At 34.7% G+C, this 26202-nt stretch overlaps 2 protein-coding genes across 4 annotated transcripts in view; one reads left to right on the forward strand and one right to left on the reverse strand.

Moving 5' to 3' along the window:
- The window catches only part of dspb (desmoplakin b), a 49150-nt gene extending 43629 nt beyond the window's left edge, over nt 1-5521 (reverse strand). For both annotated transcript variants that reach the window (XM_016551200.1, XM_016551199.1), the window contains exons 1-3: nt 5255-5521; nt 2622-2712; nt 257-387 (exon numbers count right to left, since the gene is read on the reverse strand). In XM_016551200.1, coding sequence (XP_016406686.1) covers nt 257-387; nt 2622-2712; nt 5255-5439 — 407 coding nt within the window. In that variant the 5' untranslated portion in view covers nt 5440-5521. The remainder of the gene's footprint in view (nt 1-256; nt 388-2621; nt 2713-5254) is intronic.
- Nucleotides 5522-19657: 14136 nt separating this feature from the next.
- LOC107739176 (solute carrier family 22 member 23-like) overlaps nt 19658-26202 on the forward strand; it is a 19893-nt gene continuing 13348 nt past the window's right edge. For both annotated transcript variants that reach the window (XM_016551201.1, XM_016551202.1), the window contains exons 1-3: nt 19658-20491; nt 24887-24990; nt 25057-25211. In XM_016551201.1, coding sequence (XP_016406687.1) covers nt 20090-20491; nt 24887-24990; nt 25057-25211 — 661 coding nt within the window. In that variant the 5' untranslated portion in view covers nt 19658-20089. The remainder of the gene's footprint in view (nt 20492-24886; nt 24991-25056; nt 25212-26202) is intronic.

Raw genomic sequence — 26202 nt, forward strand, 5'->3', positions numbered from 1 at the left:
CTGAAGACTGGAGTAATGATGCTGAAAATTCAGCTGCGCATCACAGAAATAAATTACAGTTTAACACATATTCACATAGAAAACAGCTAGTTTACATTCTAATAATATTTCACAATTTTATTGTATTTTTGATCAAATAAATGCAGCCTTGGTGAGCAGAAGAGACGTCTTTTTAAAAATCGGTACTATTTCAAAGGTTTGTGCAGTACTGTACAGTATGTGTGTGTAGATGCGTGGCAGGTACAGTGTGTCTCACCTCCTCACCACGCTCTCAGACGGCAGGTTCTGCTGGTTCAGATCCAAAGCAAAGCCTCTGAGCTGCTCAGTGATTTCTGCAGCAGATGTCAGACAGCTCTGAGCTTCAGTAAAAGCGTTGGCATCTCCACCCTGCAGCACACACACACACACACACACACACACACACACACGCCGGGAACAACACTCTGTGTTCAGTCCTCTGTCGTCAATTAAGTTTGGTCATCATTAACAATAATGTCTAGTCCACTTCTCAGCTTATTCTGGCCATGAAGGGCACACTTTGACATGAAGTGACCGTCTGAACGACATGTTTGTAGTCTGAAATCAATGCTACTTCAATAACAAATCTGTTGCATGAAACCTCAAATAATAGTACAGCAGTCTCAGTACCGACAACACCGATGAATTTAGCAGAAAATGCACAGGTAAATATGTGAATTTCTAGATTAAACAAACATGTGACAAACTGAACACCTAGATTTGACAGATTCGATTCTTGCACACAAAATGAAACAGATGGTGTTTGAACAGTGTTTATTGTCCTTCACGTTGCCTATGACTTTCTTTCTTCTTCAGTGGAATGCAAAAGAAGATATTCTGAAAAATGTTCACACTGCTCTTTTACATACAATCACCACAAAAAAAATTCTTGCTCCGTTTTTTGTCTTGTTTTCCAGTAAAAATATCAAAACATTCATAAATCAAGATACATTTACTGGAGATGCAAAATGACTTAAGCGAGTTTATGCTTAAAGGGGTCATAGGATGCTACATGCACTTTTACAAGTTGTTTGAACTGAAATGTGTGTTGGCAGTCAACCACCCTATAATGATAAAAATCCACCCAGTGTTTTTTTTTTACTGAGATCCCACAGTGTGACATGATAATCATGTTCGTACAGTCTGACAAGTACAATCCTAAAGGACTTTTCAAAAATCGCACAGTGTCAGCCCGGTTTAAAGTAAACAGTCTCTCTGAGAGCAGCTTGGAAGAGAGGGGCGGGGTCAGCAGAGCTCATTAACATTTAAAGGGAAATGCTACAAAAACGGCTTGATCTGAAAAGAGTAAAAAAGGTGTTTTTTACACTACCATTGAGAAATTTTAACCAAACTATGTTACAGACTTTTCATTAAGACCCTAAAGAATCATATCAACTTGTGGAAAATGGGCATCATATGACCCCTTTAAAACAAGAAAAAAAATCTGCCATGGACTGATATTTTTTCTTGTTTTAAGCATAAACTCACTTCATTTTGATATCTTGTTTGTCAGAAAACAAGACTTTCTCAAGTAAATCTATCACAATTTAAGAGTCTTTAGATATTTGTAATGGAATAGACAAAAACAAAATAATACAAAAATACTAAGTAAGATTTGTTTTTTGCAGTAATGAAAGAGAAAGTGACCACAGCAAGATTTTGAAAAAGTGTCTGCTAAGTGAATACATGTAAAATGATATATAAATAAATAATTCTAATAATTAAACCTAAAACAAATTAAATATAATGCACAGGGCTATTTATGATGCTTTTTTTGCTCATATGACGGTGGGTAAATAAGGATAATTGTATGTAAAGTAAATTATTTTCATTATTATTATCTTTTTGATATTTTATATGATTTATTTAGAATTTTTTACATACATGGCGGCCAAAAAAAAAAAATAAATCTTTCAGAAAACTTTTGTTTTGTGTTTTTTTTTTCACTGCTGTGAGTATAATAAAAAAATTTAATTATGCAAATAAAATTGACCAGTTTAATATGTGAAAGTAAGGTACTAAAATAAACTATTATTTTAACACATGAAGTAAACACGTGTTTCACTTTCATTTTCTCTAAAGTAACTCAGTCAGGGACAAAAGTGTGTGTGTGTGTGTATGTGTGTGTGTGTGTGTATGTGTGTGTGTGTGTGTATGTGTGTGTGTGTGTGTATGTGTGTGTGTGTGTGTATGTGTGTGTGTGTGTGTATGTGTGTGTGTGTGTGTATGTGTGTGTGTGTGTGTATGTGTGTGTGTGTGTGTATGTGTGTGTGTGTGTGTATGTGTGTGTGTGTGTGTATGTGTGTGTGTGTGTGTATGTGTGTGTGTGTGTGTATGTGTGTGTGTGTGTGTATGTGTGTGTGTGTGTGTATGTGTGTGTGTGTGTGTATGTGTGTGTGTGTGTGTATGTGTGTGTGTGTGTGTATGTGTGTGTGTGTGTGTATGTGTGTGTGTGTGTGTATGTGTGTGTGTGTGTGTATGTGTGTGTGTGTGTGTGAGAACGCAGCAAACAGACTCATGGGAAACTCCACAGCACATTTATGATCCTGTCATCTCCTGACATGAGACTAAATCAAACTGGTGTGTTTGTTCCTCATACTCACAGACTTCAGTATTAATGCTGCTTTGTCCAGGTAATCCTGACACTGAGCCTGTAGAAACGATATCTGCTGCTGCACCGGCATCATGCTGGGGCTGATGGGGAAAAAAACTATTATATCAATCCTGCCACCTTCTTCACTACTTATTTACATGCAACTTTCAGCATCTACAAGCATTACAGACATGCATTAAAGGGGTATTCACTGCAGACACTACAGTATTTCACTGACGGCTCTCCATTATGTGTTATGAATGTTATCAGAAGCTCATCTGAACATTGACGGATTCATGAACAGCTTGTGTGATTTACAGCGCTACATTCCTCTGCCTCTGCGAAATCTCTCAGTCGAACCCGACGCAAAGACGCCCAACCAGCCGGGGCAGATCTCCCGAGCAAAAAAACAGCACAATAAATCTCTTGAAAATGGCTGTTTTTGGTTCCTGACTAATATTTGTCATATTGTAGTATATTACAGGCTGTATATTTCCAGCTGAAACTGATGGTTTACAAACTTATATCGTTGGTTATTGATCACTTATCTAAATAATAATCTATGTAAAGAAGACTATATAAAGAGTTGAATGTTGTGTAAATCACTCAAGCATATCAGCTCCCATTGAAAATGCCTTTAAAATATAAAATACATCAAATACATAATTTTAAGCATTAACATAAAATGCATAAAATAAAATGTATTTGGTGCATGAATTATTTTTATTACTATTTATTTAATTTATTTATTATTCATTTCGTTATTATTTTTATACGTTTAAAAAGATTACTATTATTTTATTTTTGTTATTTATTTTATTTTTTATTTATTTATATCAATTGCATTTATATACATTTTATTTGGTGCATTCTTTTACAATAATATCTTGACTAGGCATTCTGAGCAAACAAGTGATACAAAGTTGAAACGGAATTAAATGTTCTGGTGAAAAGTTCTACAAATTAGCATTAGGCAAGAAAACAAATAAAAAGCAGCCTTTTTTAAACTTAGATGAACAGATGTGCCTGATTTGAATGGAGAATATGCATATGAAAGCACAACAGAGTCGTTATTCATGTTTATGACCAGTAGCTGCCAAATAACTCATGAACTTGTGCGGAGCGCTTGGATACAGCAGGCAGTGCCTTTTCCCACAGGATCCTGTAAATATTGAGCATGCAGATCTACAGGACGCTCTGCACGTCTGAAAGTGCAATGTAAACTCGTGCAGAAACGGAAACAAAGGAGCTGCACAGTATCAGCAGGGATTGTGTTACCGAACGACCAGCAGAGGCCTACATTGACACAACTACACCTCATCCTGACCACAGCCTGTCTGACAAAAGACTCCACAGAGAGATATGAGAGCCTTTGATGTGCCTGTTATAAACCTTTGAACATCTTTTGTATTATGATACAGTTTCACCTTGATTGTACTAAGCACTTCATGTCTTTATTTAGTTTTTTACATACGCAAGTCTGTTAAATTCTTCTTTTAACTTATTTGTTTTAAATAATTCAATTAATATTGTCCTTTAACTTTTGCAAACAAAAACAAATCATAGAAAAAGTGTCAATGTTACATTTGCACACTAGTGCTTTTTTATTTTTAAATTCTGTTAAATACTTTTAACTTTTGTTTGCATAATTAAATGAATATTTTTTTGTTATTTTAAATTACGTAATTGTTTCACGTTATGTATATTAAATTTATTTTTGCATTTTTAAGCTTTTAGACTTTCTGTTTAAAATTTGCTGAAACTTTTGCAAACAAAAATAATCATTGAATGTTTTTTTTTTACATTAGCGTCCATGTTACATTTGCAAACTACTTTTTAATTTTTTAATTATTAAATTAATATTTTTAATTATTTTAAATTCTATAAATGTTTTAATAAACATGAACTTTTTTTTGTATAAACAGGTTGATACTTTTGCAAACAAAAACAAATCAGAGAAAAAAAAATATTACATTAGTGTCAATGTTATATTTGCATATTAATTCTTATTTATTTTTAAATTATTAAATTAGTATTTTAAAAAATAGTTAAAATTATATAGCATTTTGTATTACTTTTATTTTATATTTTAAGCTTTTAACTTTTCTGTATAAAATGTGCTGAAACTTTTGCAAACAAAAACAAACGATAAAAAATACTTACATTAGTGTCCATGCTACATGTAGTGCTTTTTTAAAATATTAAACTATTTTTAAATTATTTTAAACAATTATGTTTGCATTACATTATGTTTGTTTTGTATCTTAATGCTTTTGTATAACTTGCTGAAACTTTTGCAAACAAAAATCATAGAAAAAAAACACTTTACATTAGTGTCCATCTTATATTTGCATACTAGTGCATTTTTACGCAAACATTTAATTTAACTGTAATTATTATGTACACTGTAAAAAAAAATTCAGTAAAATTTACGGTAAAAAACTGGCAGCTGTGGTTGCCGGAATTTTACTGTAAAAAATAGGTTTTAGGTTTTACGGTTTTAACTTAAATTTACAGTTAAATACCGTAATTTCATTAACTGGTATAATGTTAATATAGGTTACATGGACGCTATAAAGAACGTGTTACCAAAAAAGAAAAAAAGAAAGAAAGTAAACTCGCAAGTAACAGGTGTTTACTCACACTTGGCCGGCGCTCATCGAGCCTCTGGAGAAGCCGTGGCTGTATGCCTCCACATACTCCTGAGTGAAAGCATTATTCCCCCGCTGCGCCACAACCTCGCTGCGCGCGTATGGGTTGAGCTCGCTGCGCGATCCGGTGCGGCGTCCCATCATGTTTAAGCCGCGCTGCGAGCCGTACATGCTCATGACTGCGAAAAACGGCGGAGTTAAACGCGAACCTGAGCTCAGATCAATCCAGCAGTCCAGATCCTCCGCGCGGAAGAGCCGCAGTTTAGGATCTGAAGTCACACCCACTGAACACTCCCTCCCTCGCGAGCCCAGAGGCGTTCCTGAGAGAGCACTTCAACTCATTCTGCACTGTGACATGTACTGGACTATTTAAACGACATACTTGTTGCTAATTATCATGCATGCGGATTTATGAGCTCAGATGAATTCATAAACCATATGCAGGATGTTTGCTCTTTCATAAATGCATTTGCAGCTCCCTTTAAGTGAACTGCAATAAAAAGTGCTTAAATAAACTTTAAACTTATGGGTGTAATTAAATAAAAAAATTATAGTGCAATGCAAACTTTTCCCAACATGTACTTGGTGCCTTTGAATATTTCAGCAAACTGTTAAAGTTAAAGATTGATGCACTTAATACATCTCTTGAATACTGAAAACACTGTTGCGAAAATATACTTTTAATTAAGCACCTGTAACTTTTCAACAATATGCAAAAAACAAAACAAAAACAGTTGCTATTATAGTGCATGCAGATTTATGAGCTCAGAAAAAATCATAAACTATATACAGAATGTTTGCGCTTTCATAAATGCATTTGCAGCTCCTTTTAAGTGAACTGCAATAAAAAGTACTTAAATAAACTTTAAACTTAGAGTGTAATTAAATTTAAAAATTAAAGTGCAATGCAAACTTTTCCCAACATGTACGTTGGCACCTTTGAATATTGAAGCAAACCATTAAAGTTAAAGACTGATGCACATCTCTTGAATACTGAAAACAATTGGAAAAATATACTTTTAGTTAAGCACCTGTTTTTAGCTTTTCAACAATATGCATAAAACTTTTTTTTTTAAACAGTTGCTATTATCATGCATGCAGATTTATGAGCTCAGATGAATTCATAAACCATATACAGAATGTTTGTACTTTCAGAAATGCACTTGCAGCTCCTTTTAAGTGAACTGCAATAAAATGTGCTAAAATAAACTTTAAACTTAAGAGTGTAATTAAATTATTATTATAATTTTTTTAAGTGCAATGCAAACTTTTCCCAACATGTACTTGGCACCATTGAATATTTCAGCAAACTGTTAAAGTTAAAGATTGATGCACTTAATAAATCTCTTGAATACTGAAAACACTGTCGGAAAAATATACTTTTGGTTAAGCTGTTTTAAACTTTTCAACAATATGCATTAAACAATTTTTTTTTAAGTTGCTATAATTATGCATGCAGATTTATGGGCTTTCAGAAATGCATTTGCAGCTCCTTTTAAGTGAGCTGCAGTAAAAACGTAATCAATTAATGCTTTTGTAAGAGTTTCGTCTGTAATAAAACTCAAAATGGTAAAAAAAAAAAAAAGTGCAATGCAAACTTTTCACATCAGGTCGTAACTTTGGCAACTTTGAATATTTAAGCAAGTCATTATTAAAGTCTGTTTTTGGTTACAATATTAATATTTATCAGGTTATATATAGATTATATATTTCCAGCTGAAACTGATGTATACAAACTGATAATTAGTTATAGATCACTTATCCAATTAATCTAGATAAGGACTAGTTAAAGCAATTAAACCAGCTCCTGTTGGAAAGATATATTTCTAATTATTTAACTACTTTTAACGTTTCAAAAATTCATTAAACAGTTTTAAACAACATAGTTGTTGAGAATGATCATGCATGCAGATTTATCACCTCAGATGAATATATACTGAATGTTTGTTTGCTTTTTTTAGAGTTTCATCTGTAATAAATAATTAAAAATAGTCAAAAAAAATACAATGCAATCTTTTTACAACTGGTTAAATATTGAATATTGAATATTAAAGCAAGTCATTAAAATGAAAGTCTCATGCATTCAATAAATCTCTTGAATACTAAAAACACTGCTGTTTTTGGTTCCAATAGGTTATAGAATATATATTTCCACCGGAAACTGATGGTTTATCAATAGTTACTGATCACTTCCAATTATTAGCAACTTCTTTTAACTTTCAAATATGCATAAACAATATTTAAAACAACATGCTTGTTGCTAATAACCGTGCATGCAAATTTATGACCTCAGATGAATTAAGAGACTCAAGTGAAATTATTATTTTTTTTTTTCGTTTGATCTATAATTACACTCAAAATGCAAGCTGTTAAAGATGTTTTTGGTTCCAGACTTCCAGTGCTTTTTGACTAATATTTATCATGTTATGATTGAAATTTCAATCTGAAACTGATGGTTTACACACCGTTTATTATAGTTACAGATCACTTATCAAATTAAAATGTACTTTCCACCACAAAATCAATGAAGTGGAGAAGGACATCCTTCAAAATATTCTACTGCGCTTTAAGCGAGATTTCATTTAAGTCCACATGTCTGAAAGTGTCCAAAGTGGAAGAAACACCCAATTTGACAATGCATTGCTTTTGCCACACTAAGAATGCCGCTTGAATCTTGAGAATGACGGACAATGGAGTGACAGAGAGAGGCGAGTTCAACCGGAGTATCAGGTGAAACGTAACATGATCAGTTTAGGCTTTTGGGAACAAAACACAAACACATTGAGTCTCTCTCTCTCTCTCGCTCTCAGAATAATGGAGAGTGTTTCTTATCAGGAGGGTCTTTCTGACTCACTTCCTGCTGAAAAAAGCACAACTGCATCCTGAGTTTCCTCCAATCACACAATGAAGCTACTTCAAGAGGATTTCCCCCAGACAGACATTTCTTATGTGTTATGTGTGCTTGCACAGAAACTTCTCTTGGGTTTCCAGGCATGTCACTTCCTGTCTGCATGTTCGTATGGATGCCACTTCCTGTCTGCGATCCGTCCCGGTGTTTGTGCCGAGCCTCAACACAATAATGAAATGAATGGCATGATTATAATGTTGCATGGCAAAATTTCGTACTGATTTGAACAAAGCTTCTATCTCGGTTTGAGCAAGTAGTGGTAATTGGCAATTAGCAAACAACACTAATTAAAGTTGCTTTGTCTCGTCTATATTGCTCATCTCATTTGTTTTCCAGTTCATTTAAGTCCACATGTCTGAAAGTGTCCAAAGTGGAAGAAACACCCAATTTGACAATGCATTGCTTTTGCCACACTAAGAATGCCGCTTGAATCTTGGGAATGACGGACAATGGAGTGACAGAGAGAGGCGAGTTCAACCGGAGTATCAGGTGAAACGTAACATGATCAGTTTAGGCTTTTGGGAACAAAACACAAACACATTGAGTCTCTCTCTCTCTCTCGCTCTCAGAATAATGGAGAGTGTTTCTTATCAGGAGGGTCTTTCTGACTCACTTCCTGCTGAAAAAAGCACAACTGCATCCTGAGTTTCCTCCAATCACACAATGAAGCTACTTCAAGAGGATTTCCCCCAGACAGACATTTCTTATGTGTTATGTGTGCTTGCACAGAAACTTCTCTTGGGTTTCCAGGCATGTCACTTCCTGTCTGCATGTTCGTATGGATGCCACTTCCTGTCTGCGATCCGTCCCGGTGTTTGTGCCGAGCCTCAACACAATAATGAAATGAATGGCATGATTATAATGTTGCATGGCAAAATTTCGTACTGATTTGAACAAAGCTTCTATCTCGGTTTGAGCAAGTAGTGGTAATTGGCAATTAGCAAACAACACTAATTAAAGTTGCTTTGTCTCGTCTATATTGCTCATCTCATTTGTTTTCCAGTAAGTGACGGTGGTTATTTCCATGCTGCTCATTTGTTTGGTGTGAAGCTGCTGCACAAGCCAGTTTCCATTGGGTTTATTTGCATATTAGATCAGTCATCGTCCTCTAAAACTGCACATATACACCAATCCAGACAGATTTAAGAGATCTGAACACGTGCAAAAATGAATACACATGTTATTTTTTGTGCATGGTGATCAGATGCTCAGGTGTTCTCGCAGTATTTTAGATGTCCTTAGTTAAGCCTTAGTTGCTGGAATTACATGCTTATGATAGCAAAAAGCCTGTTTCTCCACTGACATACATTCAGAAGTATCTTTCGGTAGACATTTCGTTTTATTGAAGATGTTTTGTCATTGACAGATTATTTTAATTGTGACAGATTGCACATATATTTTTCCGTCTGCTGCATGATGAGTGATGTGTCACCAGTTTTATTTATTTATTAGTAATTTTTTGTTAGTTTTGATGTACTGCACTATATAAAAAAGTGTTATCTTTAACCGTAAAACATTGTAAAAATGCTATGAAAAAAAACTGTTCATAGGTTAACAGTAAGTTCCCGTACTACACACAGGAAAAAACTGTAAGAGATCTAACCGGATATTTCATGTAATTTTTACCGTAAATACTGTTAAATGTACAGTTTTTAGAGGTAAAAAAGGGCAAATGCAAATTATAATTTACAGTGTGAAGTGTATTTTTTACAAAATTATTCTTGCAACTACAGCTGCCATGCAGGATTTTTTTTGTATTTTTTTACAGTGTATTTTTGAAGTACTGTACAGTAGATTTTATTTTTATATTTTCTGTTTTCACTACAATTTTGGATAAAGTTTTAGTAATTTTGTTGTGTTTTGTCATTTTCATTTTCATTTTTTTAAAAACATTTTTATTTATTTATTTTTTGTTGTTGTTTTTTCAGTATGATTTTAGTTTTAACAGCCTCAACAAAAATAAGCAGCTTCCTTCAGCTATTAAACACATCTTTGGCTGTGACATGGAAGACAATATCATTACATAATGTGTTGAGGAAAGACTCCTCCTCTCTGCTGTATTAAATATAGGTTTATAGATTTTTATAGTGAGTGTTTAAGCCTCTATACAGTCTGATGTAAATGACATGAAGACACACTTGTGTCTTGAGTCATTATAATGCTGTTGAGACTCAGATTACTCAGCACAATGCAAGGGATTTGTATAAGTATCACTGATTAAAAACTTCTCCTTCTCGTAGGGCAATTTGTCAGTCATAAAACGTTTGAGATGATTCCAGCTGTAAGTTTATATGATCATGTTACACTGAGTCTCTTGCCCAACAGCTACACAAAGATAGCTGAAACTCACAGAAACAGGTTGCATCATATATTTGATCTCAAGATCAGAAGAAACAAGGACTTTGCATGAAGAACAAACACACTTTTTGCATTTTGACATTTTAATCCCTGTGAAATATGAAATGAGTGAAATATGACTGTTATAAATCTCATTATGCTTCATAATGATTCTCAATAGATTACTGTTACTGTAATACAATAATTTGCATTAGCTGAAGTTATAGGTATTGCAACAAATATTTTATGCATTTATTTATTGCATTGCAGTAATGAGATTTGGGTTGTTACTTGTCTTGAAAATGGTGTCGCATTGCAAAAACAATCAATTTTCTTGCTGCAAAATATAATTGTTTTCTTTTGGCTTTGAGGTGAAATATGACCCAGACATGTTCACAACAGGTTTTAAAAAATTCACTGTATCTGCACTAAAATCAGCAGGGTCGCAGCACGTCTGTGCGTTTGTGAATTTGAAAGGAAAGTGCATCTGTTAGGCTTCGTACTGATCCTCTCCACCCTCGCTGGAGGCGACACGGGGAAAAAAAAAAGAACTTGTTTGCATGTGCAAGTGTGTGTGAATGACAGCCTCATTTGGCGTTCTGGGAAAATTATTAGAGCGAAGAGCAAGTCGATGTGCGTATGTTAATCAGCAAATGTTACTAAAGTATAGTTCACCCTCAGGCCATCCGAGATTAGGATGAGTGAGTTTCTTCATCAGATTTGTATAAATGCAGCATTGCATCAGTGTCTCAGCAATGGATGCTCTGCAGTGAATGGGTGCCGTCAGAATGAGAGTCCAAACAGCTGATAAAAACATCACAATAATCCACAGCACTCCAGTCCATCAGTTAACATCTGGAGAAGACAAAAGCTGAAACAAATCCATCACTAAGACGTTTTTAACTAAAATACGAGTCCATAATCCATAATAACGCTTCCTCCAGTGAAAAAGTTCTTGGATAGCCTGAGGGTGAGTCAATATTCAGCAAATGCTAATTTTTAGGTGAACTATTCCCTCAAATCTGCATTTGTATAGTCAAAGAATGCAATAATACTAAAGAATGCAGTTTTATAGTTGACATTCAGTATCACTAGAAACCGTTTCTCATGATTTGTCTTTCCTGCAAGTTTCTTCCTTATGCAATAAGCGTGTGCAGTCCTTGAGAAAGTGTTCGAGATCTGTGTGTGCATGTGGAGGAATGAGCGTCAGGCCGAGACACGCAGTAAACATGTTCAGAAATGTGCCCAGAGCGCTGCATGGTTAACCTAGTGAATCTGAATCTGACAGACTCTCTCTCTCTGTCTCTCTCTGAGCGTTTGTGACCGTATGCGCGGTCAGATGCGCTCATTCACACGTCCTGCTGTGAAATACTGCATGTCTGGACTAAAGAAACGGCGTCCACAACACATTTGACTTCTGTAATGTGACGTGTTTTGAGTCTCAGAGTTGGAGTGAGTTATTTCTATTCAAGATTAGGGAGGAAAAAAAGATTGGAAATAATGTGCACTGTTGAAGCATGCAAAACAAGAACATGAAGAACACATGAAGTATTATTTATTACTATTTATTAAAAAATAGAAAAGTATTTTGACAATAAAAACTAAATTATAAATACACTTAAAATAGAAAAAATACTCATAAACACAAATATGTTAATCATTTGGATCATTTTAAATAAATAATAAAAAAGTTGAACAAGAAGTATTTAACTGTAAAAAAAAAAGTAATAAAAAGAGTGTAAAAAACAAAATTTAAAATACGCTTAAAAATAGAGAAAAAAGTTAAAAAATACAAAATCATTCACATCATTTAAAATAATTATTTTTAAAAAGTATTTAACATAATTATGTAAGTAACAGATTAAAAACTACATTAAAATATGCTTAAAATACAAAAATGTTTAAGAATTCAGAAATGTCAAATCTAAGCATTTAGATAGTTTATGATCATTTTAAATAAATAACAAAAAATTAAAAAGTTAAAAAAGAGGTATTCAAAAGAATGATGTCAAAAAGAGTGACAGTGCAATGACGCACTGTTGAAGCACGCAAAATGCTTCATGAGCAAGAACGAAATCATTTCAAAGGTGCCGTTTGTCTGTTAATTGATGCGATGTGCATGAGGAAAGCACTAATGCAGCACAGATTCTCCGAGCTCCAGAGAAACACACCGCACTCATATATATATATGCAGTGTTGGGGGTAACGCATTACAAGTAACGCGAGTTACGTAATCAGATTACTATATATATACACACACGACTCAAACTGCACTGTAATCCCTTCAGAAGAAAACAGATGTGCAAAGCCATCAGATCTGATAGCTGGAGTTTAACACAGGACATTAACCGTGTCCTGTGTTAACCTGTTGAATTTCTGACATACCTGTCTACCGCTTCTTTAATCAGGAGCCAGAGGCAGTTCATGCTCATTTGGAGCAGCTCAATGACAGAAACTGACTGCAGGGCTTGTTAGGAGAAAGACTCGTCTTTCCTGTAGACCCAGAACCATCGGTGATGACAAACACTTCAGGATGAACATTTGAAGGATCTCAGGGTAGCTTGGACTTCAGGATTAAAGGACAAAGGGTTCATTTCATTTTCAAGACCTTGCAGGCCATTTCAACAGTTTTAAAAGTGCACGTTTTATATGTGCATTGTATAAATGTCATGCTATTAAAATTAAAGGAGGCCATACATTTGCATGCATGATAATTAACAAGTGTGCTGTTTAAAATAGTTTTAAGCATACTGTTGAAAGTTAAAAGTTTAAAATTATAAAAAATATATCTTTACAGCAGGGGCTGATATGCTTAACTAGTCTTTGTCAATAAAATGGCCAGTTCCTTTATCTTGCTGAGACTAACTTCATAGATGGCATTTTATGCATCCTAAACACACAGTTAAATAACACACAATGAAATTGTATATCTTATTTTAATTCATTCCCTTAACAACTGCCATTTTTATTTAAGGAATCAGGGTTCAACTTGGATATATGAGAGGCTTTAAAAGTCCTGGAAAAGTCATAAAAATTAATAAAATCTTAGAATCATAGAATTTATTATAATGAATAAAAATAGGTTTGTATAAATTTTGTCAAGCTCTAAATATTTGGATACAAATTGCTATTTGTGAGTAAAAATATTTTATAAGAAAACATCTGTACGTCGATTTGTAGTGTTATGTAGATTCATTGGTAATAAAAAGAGAAGATTATTCAGTAATTGGATTTATGTCATTTAATTATTTTAATGATTTATAATTATTGTAATATGTTACCAATTCAAGTTACTGTAAATTAAGATTTAAAATGAGCAGCTTTGTCATTACAGCAAAAAATATTAGAAATATCATATTTGGCATGGTGGGGCCTTGAAGTCAAACAGGTTGAGAATTATACGCATTACAGTTACAACTGTTTATTTTACATTGCTGTTACTGCTGGTTTATAAAAGCAATGCACCACAAAGAAAGTGTTATCTGAGTTTTTTAAGCATTCTAATGCAAATTCACACATTGAATGTAAATGCTGAAGGTATGCACAAAAGCCCTTTATGTCCATTGCATAGTAAGTCACTTTCCCTTGACCTTCTTTATCGCTCACTCTCTCTCACACACTCACACACACACACACACACACACACACACACAAACTACCACTCTGTCTCCGCCTCTCACACATGCAGGTGTTGCATAAGCCTGATCACAACAGGAGTGTGTGCGTGTGAGTGGGGGGCTGGGAGTGTAAATGGGTGTGTCTGTGTATGTATGTGTGTACAGGTATATATGGTTTATGAGGACACAAATGTGTATAATGACATGGGTACTACAACGTAAACATGGTTTATGAGGACACTTCCTGTGTCCCTGTAAAACAAAAGGCTTAAAAAACATACAAAACAGGGCCACAAACTCCCACTCTGTCTCCGCCTCTCACACATGCAGGTGTTGCATAAGCCTGATCAGAACAGGTTTGTGTGTGTGTGTGAGAAAGAGAGAGTGTGAGTGGGGGCTGGGAGTGTAAATGGGTCTGTGTATGTATATGTTCGTGTGTGTGTGTGTGTGTGTGTGTGTGACCTTGAGTGGGTGGAGATGAAAAATATTTTGTCTTGCAACGCACCCAAAATGCAAGGCAAAACGATAGAAGGATAGAAGGATAAAACGATAGATAGATAGATAGACAGATAGATGTGCCAATGTTGAACTGTGTGTGTGTGTGTGTGTGTGTGTGTGTGTGTGTGTATGTGTGTGTGTATGTGTGTGTGTGATGATGGCACGTGTATGTGAGCTGCATGAGTTCTGACTGTATGCCGTCATCTCACTGTGAAGAAATATATCCTCACTCCTTCTCTCTCTCTCTCTGGTAATAGCACTCCTCTTCTGAACACATGATGTCACCTGGCTGCTGGCAGCTGAACGCTCAAGTCATCAATTATACATGAGACGGATTCTGTTGGAAGAAGACAAACTAATAAATGGAGCGTTTATGCCTGGGCTGTTTGTTGTGGTACCTTGCAGTAGCATGTCAATAGCATGTTGTGTGACTAAGGTAATGATAGATTTCAAAGTATGGTATTACTACATGGAGATGCCTGTGATGTAAATTTATCTATCTATTTGTTTGTTTGTTTGTTTTCTGTTCATTTTCTCCAACTGGATTAAAAAAAAATCTTAAATAAAAAGTTCTGATCCGTGAACCAAACCAACCAACTCCAAGATAAACACAATATTACAAACTTTAATTTGAAGCAAAAAAGTATTTGATAATATGATATACATCAATCAATCAATCAGTCAACCAATCAATAAATACAAATTGTACAAATGGTCAATGGACTGTGTATTTATTTTTTTATTTTTTTATTTTTTTTGGGAGAAAAAATAGATATTTGTTATTTGATCATCTGAAACAAACAAACTAACAAACAAATGAATAAATAATCTCCATGGATTTTAGAAAAAAATCTCTGATCCATGAACCGGACAAACCATCTCCAATATAAACACAATACTACAAACTTTAATTTGAAGCAAAAAAGTATTTGATAATCTTAAATAAATAAACAAACAAACAAATAAATAAATAGTTTATTTCAGATGAGCAAATACCAATTTCCCCCCCCCATTGATTAATAGATAAATAAATCAAAAGGTACAGACCTGTATTTAGCCAATAACAAACAAACAAATACATTACATCAAAAAAAATGTTGAGAGAGAGAGAATGAACTACTCATCCGGAGGACTTGGGATATTGGGTTGTGTTTGGTTTGATTTGTATTGTTTTGAGCACTTTTACATGGCTACAACAGCACATTACACTAGCAGCCAGGCACCCCGCTTTACACACTGATGATGCTGACGTTTTCAGAAATATTATCTTTTCTGTTGTGTTTTGTTCTATTATAGTGATTTACTTTTGAGCTTAATAAAGCCTTTTCCTATTGAGCCTTATGATTTCGTGTGTCTCTCCTTTTGTTGCTTCCCTTCGAGCCAGGGGTTGTAACACCTAGTCACTGACTATAAATACAGTATATGACCAAAAGTGTGTTGACAACTGCTTCTAATGAACAGATTTGGTTATTCCAGTCATTTGTATGAAGACACTCTCACCATATAATGATATTCTAGAGAGGTATGTACTTTAGGCTTTGTTGCAACAGTTTGTGGAGGTTATTTTCTCTTTTGCGAAGCAAGATCATTTATAGAAATGTGGAAAATCCTGAACCTTGCTTGAACCTTATTGTTGTTGTTGTTTTTTTTCAAACAAGAAGTTGAAATGATGCTGATGTGTGGCACGTAATATCATATTTTAACTTCATATAGCTTTACTGGGAAACCGCATTACTCTATGGAGAAAATGAAAAGGCCTTTTATTTCTGTAACTCCACTGTTGTGCAATAAGACCCCTTCAGAGTGACCTTACTTCCGAAGAACTACTTTCTTGAAAAAATCCCTACACAGTGGTCATATGAGCCAAAACTGCACCGGAAGTGTGATGTAAAGGTTCCGCTCTCCTTGTTAACATATAGCGCCATCTGCCAGTCACTAAATATTGACGCAGAATTGAAATATGCGCCTCTAGAGGGAAGCAAACAGCAGCAGATCTTCTCTGGTCAAGTTTTATTCTTTTTAGTCCTTGCAAATGCTTTGTCGGTACGTAGCCTGCCGTTTATCATGCCAAATTGAATTTGGACAACACATTTCTTAAACTAATTACTGTTTTGTTTTGCTATGCAAGATGTGCAGAGTCCTTGTTGACACTAAATTGTTTTAATTGTGATCTAAATCTGGTAAATCTGGTTATCTTAATCTGGTAATCACAAACGACTGTGATTGGTTCATCCTGACCAGCGCTGAGAAGATTAACAGGTACCACGTGACGTGCTCGCTGTACACTGCTGCAGTCTAATAAAGTAATGACATTTGATTAGCCATTAAATAAATAAATAACTGTTAAATACGGAGAACTGCTATTTATCAATTGCAACTGACCAATTAAAAACAGCAGGCAGGTCGCTAAACCCCGCCCATTTTCCGACCCGACCCACTTTCTCACGCATTCTCACTAGTTTATTTGGTCTAATAATATCATAAGTTCGATATCTATTTTATACACATAATTACTAATTGTGACATTTGCACCATACAAGTGGTCACCTTTGTACATTTTATCCTAAATACACACAATTAACCCTTGTGCGTCAATTAAAAAAAGTTACACATAGGTCCATAGTGGACAAAAATGTCCATGTCCAATGTCATAAAAATTTGAAGCTTGGGAGCACAGAGTTAAGTTTGGTCTCATTTTAAAGAAGACCCAGGGCAGATTATTGTTGAAGTAAAAAAAGTAAAAAATAAAAAAAAAAGTTCTAGATGTTTAGGTTTATGAAAATGATTTATGAACGATGTTTTATATAAAATATATATTTTATGAAACATGTTGAACTCTATACCTGCTAGAAAATCAAAGCCATAAATCTAGTCAAACCAATGTCATAAATATTTGAAGCTTGGGAGCACAGAGTTAAGTTTGGTCTCATTTTAAAGAAGACCCAGGGCAGATTATTGTTGAAGTAAAAAAAGTAAAAAATAAAAAAAAAAGTTCTAGATGTTTAGGTTTATGAAAATGATTTATGAACGATGTTTTACGCACAAGGGTTAAATACAATTTCAAAATGTATCATTCTAAAACATATGATGAATCATGAAAACACAATATTTAAAAGTGATATTTACCTTGATTTGTCTTTGTTTTCTTCAAATGTGTATTGCATTTCTCCACTGACACAGTTGTTTCCTTAGTAAGCATGAACACTCATTTTTTTTAGGGACAAAACTGTTGGTCGTGGTGGAAATGATGACTAATAATTATACTTTATGATGGTATTTCATATTTTAAATGACATAAATGTGCCCCTAAAACAAAAACAGCTGCAGTTCATGAAAGATCACCTGTGCTGAATCTCCTGCAGCGATGTACAGTGAAGCACAGTCTGTGTCCTGAAGTGTTGAACTTGTTCTTGTTTGGGTGTAAAGGATAATCCACAGCAGAGTGAGCCAAGGACAGCAGACATTTCTAGGCCATATGGTGCACGGCCTGAATGAACGAAAACATGGAGATATTTCAATGACTTCATACAATAAAAATAGGGAAACCATCCCTAGAGTGATGAGAATATTTAACAAAGTTCTTTTAAAAGCTTTTAAAAAAACATTTTAAAAGCTGATTTGTTATAGTATTTGGTCTACATTGTCCAATCTTTAAGTGAAATTAATAACTGTCCATGATAAACCCTCACAACTAAGCAAGAACTACAATAGAAATATACGACTATATGTCACTCTTTTTTTCTCGCATAAAATATTTTAAACTCAATATCAATCATTTATGTCAATTTATTTATTTATGCCATAATTTATTTAGGCAAGATAATGTACAGTACACATAATGCACATTATAATATAATATAATATAATATAATATAATATAATATAATATAATTTATATATATATAATATAATATAATATAATATAATATAATTTATATATCCTTGTCACTCTGCACTATCTTTTTTAACTCACATAATAATAACTTTTACAATTCAATATTTCATGTCCATTTATTTATATGGCAAGATAATATAAATAATACACATTATCTAATAATATAATATTATATTCCTTAACCCTTTCCACTCATAATACAATCATTTAAACTCAAATCAATATTTCATGTCCATGTATTTAATTATTTATTTGGCACATTAATGTACAGTATACATAATGCACATTAAAATATAATATAATATATTGTAATATAATAATGTTTAATGCCCAGCACTCTCTTTCTTCTCACATAATAAAATAATTTAAATTCAAATCCAACATTGAATGTCCATTTATTTAATTATTTTTATGGCAAGATATTATAAAGTATAAATACACATTATAATATAATATAATGTTCCTTGACACTCTGCACTCAGTTTACAATGACTTTACTGAGCTTTCCATTGATGTATGGTTTGATAGGAGAGGATAATATTCGTCTGAGATACAACTATTTGAAAATCTGGAATCTGAGGGTGCAAAATAAATAAATAAATAAATAAAATAATATTGAGAAAATCGCCTTTAAAGTTGTCCAAATGAAGTTCTTAGCAATGCATATTACTAATCAAAAATTAAGTTTTGATATATTTACGGTAGGAAATTTACAAAATATCTTCATGGAACATGATCTTTACTTAATATCCTAATGATTTTTGGCATAAAAGAAAAATGTATAATTTTGACCCATACAATCAATGTATTGTTGGCTATTGCTACAAATATACCCCAGCGACTTAAGACTGCTTTTGTGCTGCAGGAACACAATTGTCGAAGAAGTCAAAAGTCTCCTTTATTGTCTATTCTGCCGCATGTACAGCACATACAGAGAATTGAAATTGCGTTAGACCCTTGGTGCTTACAGATAACACTAACATTAACGGTATATGTAAAAATACAAATAAATACAGAAGGCCACTGAAGTGTTTTTGCCCTGAGCTCATGAGGGGCAGATGCCACACAAAGGCTCTTTGTTGCGCTCGTCCAATCACACACACCGGAGGACAGATCATGCGAAGGGGGCGGATCTTGCGTTTGGATGCGTGCGGTGCGCGATCGCCGGTGCAAACGGCGCGCTGAGGGACCAAGCCTTCGCTACTTAGGGGTTATTTATGAGCTAGTGCGCGGCCGCTGGGTGGGATCGGCTCAGCAGCATCCCTGATGTGAGTACAGCGGGATTCAAGCATGGATACGCGGGCCACACCTGTGCGCCAGCTGCGTTACCTGCGGACCTGTTGGAGACCACCGGGCACAGACGCGCAGATCTGGGCATCCTGCAGCGCGGCGATGGCGTTGTGACCACCGGGTTCGACAAAGACCTTATGGGGCCCCTTGCGCATCATCGCGCCCGCTGGATTATCATAGCTCGGATTCAGAGTGGGTTCCGTTCAGACCGGATTTACACCGAACCTCAGCGTGTGTGAGTGTGATTTTGAGACAAAGACCCTCCGCGCAAAGCGACGCGCTATGGATGCGGTTCAGCTGGATGGGCTCAACCCATCACCGGCGGAGAACGGCAGTGTGTCGCAGTCTGAGCCGCACAAGCGGCTCTCGCAGGTGGACACCGTGGTTCTGCCGTTCCTCGGCGGGTTTGGGAGGTATCAGCGGCGCTTGGTGGCTCTAACGTGGATCCCGGCGTTCCTCATCTCGTTCAGCCAGTTTTCGGACCACTTTCTGCTCGGTCAACCGGGAAGAAAGTGCGTCCGTCCGGATCAGAACAGAACGAGTTCGGTTCGGGAGATTTTCGATCTGATCGCGACCGGGAACGACGCCGCCGCCACCGCCGAGGGCAGCAACGTAACGGCGTGCATGTGCTCCGAGTGGCGGTTCGAGCTGCAGTCGGGACTGCAGCAGAATGTAGTCACCAAGGTAAGATGCTCTGATGGATGCCCTTGGAAAAGATTCCCTCCGGCGGATGGAAAGCTACCATTTAAAGGAATAGTTCACCTAAAAATGAAAATTCCGTCATCGGTCAGAATCGGTCGTATTTACTCGCCCTCGCGTCCTTCCAAATGCATACGATTTTTTTTTACCCCTGGAATGCGAAAACGATGTTTAACCGAATGTTTACGCTGCTCTTTTCTGTACAAGTGGACCCTGATAGCACACATACATCAACGAGACATCTATTTGACGTCTGCATTTACATCTGCAAGACGTATTTTTGCAATATTGGACGTCTATTGGACGTTTTCTATCAGATATCAAATAGACGTATATTAGATGTCTTTAAGATGTTTATGATTTAGAAGAATGTATGTAAAACTGACATCTGAAAGACATCTGTCAGACGTTTGTACACAGCAGATGCTTTCCAGATCAAGAGATCTTTAACAGACATCTTGCAGATGTATGTGTGCTATCTGGGGATGGGGACTGGGGCGGTCGAGCAGCGAAAATACTGTTGAGAGGAAGATTGTTATTTAGGCCTGTTTATCGCACAACCGAATTTGATATGGAAGCCGAATGAAATGTCATAATTCTGACATACAAATACATAATAGGTAAAAAGTCCAAATTATGACATAATGACATACTAAATCATAATTCTGACGAGTCAAAATGATGACATACTAAGTCAATCCTTGGAAAGGATGGAAAGCTACCATTTAACCCTAGAAGACCCAAATATAGAAAAAACCTGTGTGAAAAAATTATTTCACATTTTAAATGTGGTTGTAGGAGGCCTCTACTACAGAAATATATGTGTTTTTACATTTTTGACATTTTAGTCAGTTTTTAGTGAAAAACAGGGGTAGCAGGATTTCAGTGATTTTACTCACTGTCTGAACAAATGTAGAGAAAATCTAAAGGTTCATTTGATGGGCGAAATGCTTCTGTAACCCCATTGCAATAGTCTATATGTATACACACTAATAATCACATGAAATCACATAAAAGTCATTCATTTTAGGCCTTACCAAACATGCACTGAAATGACTGAAGATGCACGTTGAATCTGTAAACGTTTAGCATGAAATCAGCTGATTATTTGATGCACTTTGCAGATTTACATTTAATTAGCAAGGTTTTAATTAATAGGGTGTTTGATCAAGGAATTGAAAGGTTGCATTGATCACTGATGGTTATGTAAACCAGCAGTGTCAACGGGTTCGTGAGCATATCACTTCACCTACAGTATGCATATCTGACTGATAATTCAGTGTCACACCCTCCAGACTGGAGCAGATAACTGTTTAAATGCTCACCCCAACGGACAGAGAGATAACGCTGAGGCCCGACAACTAATGTCAGCACGCTTCCTCTTAAAGTCTGAAAAAAAAGTTTGTCAGATTGCAAAAACAGTTTAAAAGTCACAATCATCCTGTGAAACTCCAAATAAACATCTATGAACGCCGCATGTGAATCTCACGCAGAACTTGTTCCAGTAAAGGCCTTTACCATATTATTATCTCACACATTTCCTTTCAGAGCTCAATGCACATTTAGATTTGCACAGACGTTTGCTACTTCATATGGAAGCCTGTTTCCACCATGGGATAAAAGAAAAAAAAAAGGTAATTGTGACTTTTTACCTCACAATCCAGACTTGAGAAACATTTAATAATTGTGAGTTATAAACTCAGAATTGCACAAACACCAAATAAACATGTATAAATGATGCATGTAATTCTCATGCCGAACTAGTTCCTATAAAGTCTTTTATCACATTATTATCTCAGAATTATCACAGAATTGTGGGATCTAAACTTAAAATTGCAAGATATAAACTCAGAATTGTGATACAAACTCAGAATTACGAGATTTAAACTCAGAATTGTGATACAAACACTCAGAATTGTGATATAAACTCAGAATTGTGAGATATAAATTCAGAATTGTGAGATATAAACTCAGAATTGTGATATAAACTCAGAATTACGAGATTTAAACTCAGAATTGTGAGATATAAACTCAGAATTGTGATATAAACTCAGAATTGCGATTTAAGCTCAGAATTGTGAGATATAAATTCAGAATTGTGATATAAACTCAGAATTGCGATTTAAACTCAGAATTGTGAGATATAAACTCAGAATTGTGATATAAACTCAGAATTGTGAGATATAAATTCAGAATTGTGAGATATAAATTCAGAATTGTGATATAAACTCAGAATTGCGAGATAAAGTCAGAATTGCTAAATAAACTAAAATTCCGAGATATAAACGATATATATAACTCATATGTATGATATAAACTCATAAACCTGCGAGTTTATATCTCAAAATTGCAAGTTAACATCTTACAATTCTGACTTTTTTCTTCCAGTTGTGAGTTTATTTTTCACAATTCCGATATCTTACAATTCTGACGTTATATCTCACAATTGTGACTTTTTTCAGAATTGTGAGGAGCTGTAATATAAAAATTTGCAATTATATTTTTACTTTTCATCCTGCGTTGAAAACAAGCTTCCATAAGTTCAGCCCTAACAAGCACACGCTTTCCTCCAGACTCAGTGTTTTATCAGTGAGTCTGAGATAAAGCTCTGCGTTCCTGCCTGGATGTTTTTCTCAGAGTCTTTGGTCGATGTCCTGCTGACCTGCTGTGTGTGTGTGTGACCTTTCTCACACCGATAGCCTAGTGTCTTCACTGAGTGTGTTAAAGAGCTTCATTCATGCTGCCGGCCACGCAAACAAATGCTAATGAAGCATTCTGAGGATGTGACGACACTGTCTGCAGGAGAGAGGTTCCCTTTCAGTCGGTCACTCTCGACGTCACGTCGGATGAATCTGTTCACTTCAGCTTTAGTCAAGTTTATTGGTAATTGTAAACTCGGCAACGCAATTTCTAATGAAATTTGTCATCGTCATTGTCTTGTTTCAGTGCTGCAAACACAATGTCCTTGTGAAGTGAGTCATGCAAGAGTTTTGTTGAAGGCATTTTGTATTTTAGACCCTGTTTCTGTATACTTAGTGCTTAAACTTGGGTTTTCTCTTTCTTTTTCCATCTGAAAAGAAATTAATTATATTTTGCATTAAGAAAATAAAACCTATTTGTTGCATTGTGACATTATTTTTTTATGATATTTGTGTACATTTCACCACCAAATGATTATTATTGTAACGCACCTGGATTCTTTTAGTTTAATTCTAATTCTGATTCATTGCAATGCACAAATTGTTATTACTATATTACAATACAGTACTCTATACAAGAATGTAAATCAGCTTAAATTAAAATAGAAATGTTACCATCATACTTATTGTGTATATATAGTTTCAATAAATGCATTTATTTGTACACATTACAGTAATAAAAATATATTTTGTTATGATAAATAGTGGTAAGAAATGAAAATAGTATAAAAGATGTAACATCTTTATATTTTAGTTTTTAAAGGTGACATAACACTCTAAGTTCAAATTCGTATTATTCCCAAGTGTAATTCACTAATTGCTGTTACTGTATTACAATAAAATACTCTAATACAAGATATTAAATCAGCATAAATTAAAGTATGACAATAAGTGCATTTATTTACACATATTAAAGTAATAAAAATTGATTTTTATGATAAATAGTGGTAAGAAATGTGCTTAACTGACATAAAAATATTATTAAAATTCACTAATTCACAAATTGGTTTTACTGTATTACAGTAAAATACTCCAATACAATAATTTAAATAAGCACACACACACACACACACACACACACACATATATATATACATATATATAAGAAAATATATAAGAAATATTATCATCATGTATAAGTATTATATAGTTAAAATGAATACATTTATTTTTACACATTGCAGCAATAAAAATAGTTTTCAATGATAATAAGTGGTGAGAAAGTGCTTAAGTGACATGAAAATATCACAAAATGAAACATCTTTATATTTTTGTTTTGTTTTTAGGGTGAAATATTACTCTATTTTATTCTACTTCTCGTTACTCTCAATTGTATTTCACAAACTACTTTTACTGTATTACATAAAAAAAATATTCTAATACAAACATTTAAATCTGCACAAAATGCATCTAAAAAATCATGTATAAACATTTTCAAATTTCAATAAATGCATTTTGTTACCTATTGCAATTTTGATTTGTTTTGTGATGATAATTAGTAAGGAATAATGTGACATGAAAATAATATCACAAAAGTTAGCTTTTTAGTTTTTTTTTTTTAACAGGTTGCATCATATTTGGTAATAAACGTATTAAAGTTAGTTCCATATGGGCCTGTTTAATTATCTAGAGAAAGACAGCGCTGTATCTGAGCTGTCTTGTGCATCTGTTTGTGTTGCAGTGGACGCTGGTGTGTGACGGCGAGTGGAAGGTTCACATCGCTAAGTTCTCTCTGCTGGTGGGCTCTATCTTCGGCTACCTGCTGATGGGAGCGATGGCAGACTGGTACGTCAGAGACACGCGAGCGTCTGAGATGTTGCGCTGGTTCTCTGACAGTGTTTTGCGTCTCAGGTTGGGCCGGATCCCCGTGCTGCTGGTGTCTGTGCTGTCTGTGCTGGTGTTCGGTTTGGCCATGGCCTTCTCTGTGGATATGGCTATGTTCAGCACGCTGCGCTTCTTCGAAGGCTTCTGTCTGGCGGCGATCAGACTCTCGCTTTACGTCCTGAGTGAGTCTGACTCTCTTTCCTCCTCTGTTTTCTGCAGTTTGAGGTTGTAACGAACCATTTTATTGAAACGTCTGACTGAATATACACGAGTTCGTCCTGCAATCACATTTCACAGAAAGATGTTTAAATATACAGTTTGATTTGACTTGCAAACTTTTTCATCCAGTTCTCATCAAGTAGAAAGGGGAATGTCGAGAAACCTGTGCAGGTCAGATTTCACCCCCAAATCAACAAAATCAAAAGAAAGACACAGGGAATTATGGTTAGCTTGAAGAAAAAGCATTTTTGGGAACATCAATAATTTAACATTTTAATTTCATGACTTCTGATTATATATATCAGTATTTGTTAGAGTGCTAGATTTTTATAAAAATAAAAATAATACAAATAAAAGAAATATAAATATAAAGATGTATTTCTTATAAATACAAATAAAAATATAAATATAGTAAAAAATTTTTTACTATATTTATATTTTTAGAGAATATATATCGTTTTTTTCTAGTCAGTATTTGTTTACTGCCCATATTTTAATTTCAATAAAGATACTACATAAAATAAAATGCTTAAATGCTATATATATATATATATATATGAAGAGTTCATTTGCAAAAACAGATAACTCCGTTTTAACAATTTTCAAAAATCATATTTTTTCATTGTGCATTCCAATTAATTTCAATCAAACTGCAGTTGGGTTATTTTGAGGATTTATTTTATAGGCTTTATTTTCTTTATGCAAAATATCATACATATTCTTTTGATTTTAGGGGTTCATTATATGGTATGTTTTCATGAGAGTCGCTGCGAGCCCAGTCTCTTGTTTAAGCGCACGCTTTAATTTATGTGATCTATTTAATTCTCTGTGTGCTTTAGAAAGCGGTTTTCTGATGAGCAGACATTAAGTGATGCTGATTAAGTAGCTTTTTCAGAGGCGGGGGAAGCTGTGTGTGCGTGTGTGTGTGTGAGTGTGTGTGTGTGTGTGTGTGTG

This window comes from Sinocyclocheilus rhinocerous, unplaced genomic scaffold (genome assembly GCF_001515625.1).
Source record: "Sinocyclocheilus rhinocerous isolate Xijiao unplaced genomic scaffold, SAMN03320098_v1.1 scaffold555, whole genome shotgun sequence".
Lineage (NCBI taxonomy): Eukaryota > Metazoa > Chordata > Actinopteri > Cypriniformes > Cyprinidae > Sinocyclocheilus > Sinocyclocheilus rhinocerous.